The 8,824-nt window shown below is 49.6% G+C and overlaps 1 protein-coding gene across 3 annotated transcripts in view; it reads right to left on the bottom strand.

Moving 5' to 3' along the window:
* Nucleotides 1-1,888: 1,888 nt before the first annotated feature.
* LOC122129440 (rho guanine nucleotide exchange factor 12-like) overlaps nt 1,889-8,824 on the bottom strand; it is a 58,720-nt gene continuing 51,784 nt past the window's right edge. For all 3 annotated transcript variants that reach the window (XM_042704359.1, XM_042704357.1, XM_042704356.1), the window contains 10 exons: nt 8,458-8,533; nt 7,924-8,091; nt 7,473-7,560; nt 7,001-7,078; nt 6,003-6,094; nt 5,465-5,629; nt 4,843-5,088; nt 3,333-3,568; nt 2,987-3,062; nt 1,889-2,665 (listed from right to left, as the gene is read on the bottom strand). In XM_042704359.1, the coding sequence (XP_042560293.1) occupies nt 2,655-2,665; nt 2,987-3,062; nt 3,333-3,568; nt 4,843-5,088; nt 5,465-5,629; nt 6,003-6,094; nt 7,001-7,078; nt 7,473-7,560; nt 7,924-8,091; nt 8,458-8,533 (1,236 nt within the window). In that variant the 3' untranslated portion in view covers nt 1,889-2,654. The remainder of the gene's footprint in view (nt 2,666-2,986; nt 3,063-3,332; nt 3,569-4,842; nt 5,089-5,464; nt 5,630-6,002; nt 6,095-7,000; nt 7,079-7,472; nt 7,561-7,923; nt 8,092-8,457; nt 8,534-8,824) is intronic.

Consider the following 8,824-nt stretch of genomic DNA (forward strand, 5'->3'; position numbering starts at 1 on the left):
TCTAATGTGCCAGATCAAAAAATTTGCCTCTAGGTTTAAAAGAAAAGAAAATAAACAAACAAAAAAATTGTCAACCCCCCCAGTGCCCTCCTCTTCGCTAGTGAGACGCTGAGAGAGAACAGGTTTTCGAAATGATTCGTCAGGGCTGCCTTTAGACTGACACAATGGTCTAACAGTGCCCCCTACTGGTAACATGCTTGTAGGTGTGTGTTAAGCCGGTAAAAGCGAGCCTCTATATCTAACTGCCATTGAGCACAAGGATGTTTCTCCTTCACCAGGTTGTTAACACATTCTAATAGGTGTGATCTGGCACTCCACTGAAACGAAGAGGATCTCTGACCACTCTATCATCATCACAATTATCAGAGATGAAATGAGAGAAGAGGAGAGGAGAAAATAGAGATGAGGACAGGAGAGGGGAGGATAAAGAGATGAGAGGTGGAGAAAGAGATTACTATTTCAATTGTGTGTCGATGTCTGCCTCAGTGGCAGTTCCAAACTCGATGTGTGGGTTACTGTGAGGGTGACTGTGTGGGTGCAAATTCGGAGTTCTACACACACAGTTTTAAAGAATACCATCCAGTAACCATTTGCATTATTCTGAGTTTGAGAGGCCTGCTGCAGTCTTAGCTTACCTCATGTTCTTCCAAAGCATCTCCACTGAGCAGCAGGACCAACTCAGCCTGTGTGCCTATGGAGCGGGCCTGTGTGCCTATGGATACGGCTGGACTCAGCCTGTGTGCCTATGGAGACGGCTGGGCTGCACACATCCTCAACACCAGTCCCCATCTCAAGCCACACAATGTCATTTAGGTCAGTATTCATTTCAGTGAGAGAAGGTTCCCTTAACATTTCCCAGACGCCCAAGCACTTTGCATTGGGCATTTCAAATTTCTCTCTCTCTCTCACACACACACACACACACACACACACACACACACACGCACGATGTGCGATTTCCCTGTAATACAACTTCAATTCCACTACTGATCAGCCGCCCCTGTGCTGTTGTGGTCGGTGCGTTTGTTCAGGGGGACTACAGTAGTTTGTGCTCTGGAGGATCTCTTCCACCAATGATCTTTTTTTAAAAGCAGGATGTACCTTTCTTCTGAAAATAAAGCATAACAAGTCCTTTAATCTGAACACACACACACACACACACAGTCATCAGACAGGAGGGAATAAAAGGCATCTGAACACTGCGCGCACACACACACACACTTCCAGTCATCAGACAGGAGGGAATAAAAGGCATCTGAACACTGCGCACACACACATACTTCCAGAATCTGAACACTGCGCGCGCGCACACACACACACACACACACACACACACACACACACACACACACACACACTTCCAGTCATCAGACAGGAGGGAATAAAAGGCGACAGTCGGCTTTGTGGAGCTTTTGAGATGTTGTTGCAGCTTTTATTTTCCAGCTGAGTCACCACCACCACCCATTACACTGATGGTGCGGGGTCAGAGGTCAAGAGGGGGGGGGGGGGGGGGGGGGTCAGACAGTCCTCAAAGGACCCAGCGAAATGTACCGCGGACAGGAACACGGGCAGCTGACCAGCCTCTCTGATTGGCTGTGAGCAGCTGTACTTCCTGTCCTTGGGGACTCTACTCAAGTGCAATTCTGTGCTCACAGTCCTGATCGGCACTTCAGCCCGCGTGCTCACACCCGGAGGGGTCTGGGAGGGGTCGCGGAGGGGTCACGGAGGGGTCGGCAGGGGGAGGGGTCGGGTGGGGTGGGGGAGGCCTTAGGCTAGTCCTCTCTGCAGGCCCGACAGCCCAAAGCATGCACGCAACACGGGAGAGACAATTAGAAACAAAAAACATGACAGAAAAATAAATACATTTGGGATTAAAAAAAAACCTTAATACATTACTTAAGTTTTTATTTCTTTTTTTTTCCTTTTTTTTTTAAATGTCTTCTACTTTTATGTGTTTAATATATATATCCTAAACACACAGCACTTTGTACAATTTGGTTTACAAGTTCTCGGTCTTGTTAGCAAGGGCAGGGGACAGGGGGTGGGGGGTGAGTAAGCCCCTATGGGTGGGGGGAGGGCAGGGGACATACAACAACATGGGCAGGCACGAGGTGAGGGGGCAGGGGGCATTTTGGGGTAGCTGGAGGGAGGGAGCAGGTCCGTCATCCCTGATTGCCTTTTGCCATCAGAGGAGGAGAAACAGGCTCAAGCTCCTCCTCCTCTTCTTCTTCTTCTTCTTTTTCTTCTTCTTCTTCTTGTTTCTTTTCCTCCGCTCTTCTCTACTCTCGCTCTCTCTCTCCCCCTCTCCCTCTCTTTCCTGTGCCCTGGGGGAAATCTCTTGGCGGGAATGTGAACGGGCAGATGAGAAAGGATAACCCAGTAGAGGGGCTGAGATAGTGACAGAGTTATAGAATGATAAATAGAAGAAGGGACAGAAAGAGAAAGAGACTGAGGGTGAGCGAGAGAGAGAGAGAGACCGAGGTGGAGGGAGAGAGAGAGAGAGCGCGAGCGAGAGACCAAGGTGGAGAGAGAGCGAGTGAGAGACAGAGCGCGAGGTGGAGAGAGCCCAGGGCTGAGGAGAGAGGAGGTGTGAGAAGCAGAAGGAGAAGGAGAACGTCCTCCCAGGTTGTCTGGGCAGTGAGACCTGGGAAGCACTATCTCTTATCTGAGGAGAGACATAGACACACAGGAATGACATTAAACACTATCTCTTATCTGAGGAGAGAGACATAGACACACAGGAATGACATTAAACAATGACATCATCATTACTTTAACTCTCTGCACTGTTAGTCTGTTACAAGCTAAAGGCAGTATACTGACCAACAGGGCCAGTCACACACACACACACACACACACACATATATATATATATATATAAAAATGTATGTATAATGTACACGCACACACACACACACACACACACACACACATATATATATATATATATATATCTGTAAGTGTTAAGTCTAAGTGCTGCAGGTACCTTTCCCCTCCTCGGAGTCCATTGCTGGGTCTGCTTGCCTTTGGCGGAGCAGACTGAAGTACTTGGTCTCCATGTCCTGGGAAACACACCAACACACACACACAAAGAGCCTCAGCTTGAGAATACAGACAACTTGTGTAGACAGCACAGACATTTATGTAACGTAAAATACAACACAGCATATAGAGAGACACACACACACACACACACACACACACACACACACACACACACACACACACACACACACACACACACACACACACACACACATCCATTAGTCTAACATAAAACACACCCTTACACACACACACACACACACACATCCCCACACACACAAACGCACCTTGAGCTGGTTGAGGCTGGCCTGCAGGTTGCGCAGGTGTGTGAAGACCTGGCGGCTGAAGGTGGAGATGCTGCCGGTGGGGTACCCCGAGGGGCAGCGCAGGCTGATGCCCGAGTCCCCCACACAGCCACGGGACAGAGCCAGGCCCTTGGCCCCCGCGCCCACCCCCACTGCCAGCTCGTCATCCGTGCTGCTCTCCCGGGAGCCTCCGAAGCCCTCCAGCACCAGGTACCCAGCTGGGGGACGGGGGGGGGGGGGGGAGATACAGGGGTGGAGAAGGAGAGTCAGTCACAGGAGAGAAGGACACAGACACAGAGGGGTAGAAAGACGGAGGGAGGAATGGAGGGGGAGAGAGAGATACAGACAGAGAAGAAGAAAGGAGGGGGAGAGAGATATAGACAGAGAAGAAGAAAGGAGGGGGAGAGAGAGATACAGACAGAGAAGAAGAAAGGAGGGGGGGAGAGAGATACAGACAGAGAGGAAGAAAGGAGGGGGGGAGAGAGATACAGACAGAGAAGAAGAAAGGAGGGGGGAGAGAAGGAGAGTCAGTCACAGGAGAGAAGGACAGAGACACAGAGGGATAGAAAGACAGAGGGAGAAATGGATGGGAGGAGAGGAAGAAAGGAGGAAATGGATTGGGGGAGGAATCAAGAGGGCAGCAACAGGAGAGAGGGAGGAAGAAAAAGTAGCAGATCAGCTTTTGGAACTAAGCTCTCACCTTAAATGGCTGTCATATATGTGTGTGTGTGTGTGTGTGTGTGTGTGTGTGTGTCTAACAGTAGTATAGTGTGATACATTATACATACATTAGCAAATAATGGCCTAAACAACATCTTCTAGTGTTATTCTAGACACCACACACACACACACACACACACACACACACACACACACACACACACACACACACACACACACACACACACACGTTTAACTTGCTATATGTGGCAGCAGTAATGATGAGGGGTGGCAGGGCAGTGGGTAGTCAGGCTCATTAAACTCAAGGCTGTGTGTGTGAGGAGGTGAGGAGGTGAGTAGAGGCCAAGTAGCACCTCCTCCTCCGGGCAGCACAGCCACACTAAACTCCTCTGTACACCAGCGTCTGATTTACGGTGCATAGTTATATGGGTCAGACCAGGGGGGAGAGGGGTGGACAGGAGATAAACCTGCTCTATTACTTACAGGCCTTTAAGAGAGGAAACAGCTAGAGGTGACTGTAGCAAAGATACAGGGGTCAAACTGGTGAAACTCCCACAATACAATATATATATATATATATATATATAAAAAGGTGCTGTGGATTATGACCTTTAAATCGTGCTAGAATGCATTGTTATAGACTTTCTTATAAGAGACGATAATATTTCCTCAGCTGATCTGCAATGCTGCACTACAGAGGCTAGTCCAGCTGCGGAGGAGTATTCAGTCTGTAAGCAGCACTGAGTCATATAGTATGTGCAGTTCCTGAAACCGGCCACCAGAGGGCGATAAAGAGGCCCTGTCTGCTCACCATAGTCCTCAGCCGCCTCGAAGAACCCCGTGTCCCCCGAGGCCAGGTCCTGTGGTCCCCCTCGGTCCGCTCTGGCCTCAGCCTCCCGCCCCGAGCCGTTCTCCAGCGTGGCCCTGCTGGGGGAGTCGACGGCGGGGGTGCGCAGCGACGTGGTCCTCAGGAGCCGGTTGCCCGATCCCCGGCCCCCGCGAGAGCTCTCCTCCTGAGTCATGAGCTGGGCCAGCAACACCTGCTTCAGCGACGCCACTGCACACCACACACACACACACACACACACATTAGAATAACAACTGCAGGGTGAGACCGTCATGTTCAGCACCACATCCACACAGTGTGCTGTATACAGACATTAACATCACCTGCCGGCATGGGAAAAAAACACAGTAATAGTGCGTAGTGAAGTGTGTGTGTGTGTGCATTTGTGTGTGTGTGTGAACTCACAGGTTTTGAGTGTGTGTGTGAACTCACAGGTTTTAAGTGTGTGTGTGTGTGTGAACTCACAGGTTTTGAGTGTGTGTGTGTGTGTGCGTGTGTGTGTTGTGTGTGTGTGTGTGTGTGTGTGCTCACAGGTTTTGAGTGTGCGTGTGTGTGTGTGTGTGTGCGTGTGCGTGTGTGTGCTCACAGGTTTTGAGTGCCTCCTCGGCTCTGTAGGGCTCCAGATCCCTGCCGTCTGTGGCTCCGCCCTGATGATGCGGCTGGAGGAACGCTATCCCATCAGCCCCCTCTGCATCCAGGAAGGGGCCTTCCTCTGGGATGACGTCGTCGTCCTCATCTGCCTTCATCGTTCCTGTGGAGAACACAGCGACGTGGTCAAATGGGGACAAGGTGACACACTCCCTGTCAACCATGACATCTGAGGAAAGAGAGTGGTGGAAGAAGTAAAGGAAGTCAAGACAGAAAGGGAAAAGAGAGGAAGTGAGAAGGAGGGAGGGAGGAAAAAAATAAAGAGAAGAAGAAGGCAAAGAGAGAATGAAGTGAGGAAGGGAGAAAGAAAGAAAGAAAGAAAGAAAGAAAAAAAAAAGAAAGAAAGAAAGAGCAGAGTGTCCCGACAGAGAGAGTCCTGACCGAGTGCAGAAAAGCTTCATCAAGCTCTGGTCTGGAATCCGCTAATGATGTTATTATTTACCTGTAGAGTGGAATCTGCTGCTGATGTTATTTACCTGTAGAGTGGATGCTCCCTGAAGAGAGGCGGTCAGAGTCCTTCCCTAGTTTGGACACACCTGAGGAGATCAGCTCCACACCGTCCCTCTCACTGGACACACACACACACACACACACACACACACACACACACACACACACACACACACACACACACACACACACACACACACACACACACACACAGAGCTGGAGTCAGGCACCGCTGGAGTGAGTCCACACAAACAGAACCAGAACAGTATAGAATAGACGCTCCTGTTTGTGGCGCCGCTGTGTGCCAAACCCAGAAGAGAAAGAGACCCAGGTCCTTTGTGCTGCAGTTGTCCAATGAGGAGTCCCGATCAATGACTGCCCATTACAAGACTATTACTAGCCAATCACAGTAAGTGCCATTTAAAGGCTTTTATCACATGATCACAGCACTGAGCCACAGCGCAGGAGTCATTAGATTTCTCCAGCAGCACTGAAGGCATGCATCACTTAAGTCTGGGCGTAGACCGTCTACACCATAGACATCTGGGCAGTTATGATTGTCTAAACTCTCCTATACCATAGACATCTGGGCGGTTATAATTGTCTATACTCTCCTATACCATAGACATCTGGGCGGTTATGATCGTCTATACTCTCCTATACCATAGACATCTGGGCGGTTATGATCGTCTATACTCTCCTATACCATAGACATCTGGGCAGTTATGATCGTCTATACTCTCCTATACCATAGACATCTGGGCGGCTATGATCGTCTATACTCTCCTATACCATAGACATCTGGGTGGTTATGATCGTCTATACTCTCCTATACCATAGACATCTGGGCGGCTATGATCGTCTATACTCTCCTATACCATAGACATCTGGGCAGTTATGATCGTCTATACTCTCCTATACCATAGACATTTGGGCGTATATACTCTCCTATACCTAAGACTAGGTGGAGAGAGAAGAGGAGAAAGGAGGATGAAAGAAAAAGCATAGTGGATGGATGACTCACTCCGGCTGAGGCAGGGGGATGACACTGTGTGGCTTCACCTTCATGGCCTCTGCTCTCTGACTGATCTGACGCTGCCACCTAGGGGAAGGAGAGGGAGAGAGAGAGAGAGAGAGGAGGGAGAAAGAAGTTAGTGATCTGACATCTAACACCACGGGCATACAGAAAGAGGTTGAGTAATGGTAGCAAGAGAACTGGACAGAGATGAATGAGAAAGAAAAGAGAAAGAACTGACCTCAGGAAAGAAAGAACTAAGAGAGGGATTAGGCGGTCAGGGGCAGATAGAGAGAAAGAGAAACGAGGTTAAAAGAGAGGAAAGGGGGAGAGAGAAGAGTTAGAGGGGGAAAGAGAGGAAAGAGAGGGGGAGAGAGGGAAAAAGGAAAGAGAGAGGGGGAAAGAGGAGTTAGAGGGGGAGAGAGGAGTAAGAGGCAGAGAGAGAGGGAGAGAGGAGTTGGACAGGGAGAGAGAGACTCACGTCCTCTGCTTGGAGACGGTCTGGGCCATCAGCTCGTAGATCTGAGCTCCGTTGTCGGACATGGACAGCACAAAGAAGGACTTGTTATCTGATGGACAGAGACAGAACCAGTCAGAGATGCACTTCCTCCAACACTCATCACCCTATCGGGGGTGCATTGAGCAACACTCTGCCCACAGAATGTGTGTGTGTGTGCGTGCGTGCGTGCGTGCGTGCCTGTGTGTGTGTGTGTGTGTGCGTGCGGTGTGTGTATCTGACCTGTAGCAACTGATCGGACCATGACGGTGCTGAGCTTGATGACGGGGCTGAAGATGTGTGTGTGTGTGTGTGTGTGTGTATGTATCTCACCTGTAGCCACTGATCGGACCATGACGGTGCTGAGCTTGATGACGGGGCTGAAGATGTGTTTGGGGTGTGTGTGTGTGTGTGTGTGTGTGTATATGTATCTCACCTGTAGCGACTGATCGGACCATGACTGTGCTGAGCTTGATGACGGGGCTGAAGATGTGTTTGGTGTCGGCGGTTCCTGCCAGGTTCTTACTGTGGCACTTCAGCACCAAACGATCATCCTGCTTCTGGAGGAGAACTAGGATGTCCTCCAGGAGCAGCGTGTAAAGCTCTGAGAGAGAGAGAGAGAGAGAGAGAGAGAGAGAGAGAGAGAGAGAGAGAGAGAGAAAACAAGTCAGATGGTGAGAAATAACCTTGTACAGAAGAAACAAGAGAAGAGGAGACAGTATGTGTGTGTATATGTATGTGTGTGTATATGTATGCATACAGAAAAAACAAGAGTAGAAGAGACAGTATGTTTGTGTACAGAAGAGACCGTATGTGTGTGTATATGCATGTGTATATGTATGTGTGTTTCTATGCATGTGTATGAGTATCAGCATGTTCCAACTGCTCCACTGTGTGAATAGCGCCCCCAGGTGGGAGTAACAGGGAGTTAATTTGACTTCCATCAGTGTGGATGTAGTCAGTGACTCACCGATGGTCTTGTCTTTGTTGACCTTCCAGGACAGGGGGCCCTCATACACCATCGTCTTCTTGGTCAAGTCCAGGTTCTGAGAGGCAAGCAGCAGAGATTAGTGGTAGCCACACACACACACACAGAGCAGAGATTAGTGGTAGACACACACACACACACACACACACACACACACACACACACACACACACACACACACACACACACACACACACACACACACACACACACACACACACACACACACACACACACACACACACACACACACACACAAGCAGCAGAGATTAGTGGAAGCCACCAAGGTCAGGATGTATAGATGGCAGGCAGGTCAGCATGTATAGATGGCAGGCAGGGTCAGGGTCAG

This window comes from Clupea harengus, unplaced genomic scaffold, assembly GCF_900700415.2.
Source record: "Clupea harengus unplaced genomic scaffold, Ch_v2.0.2, whole genome shotgun sequence".
NCBI lineage: Eukaryota > Metazoa > Chordata > Actinopteri > Clupeiformes > Clupeidae > Clupea > Clupea harengus.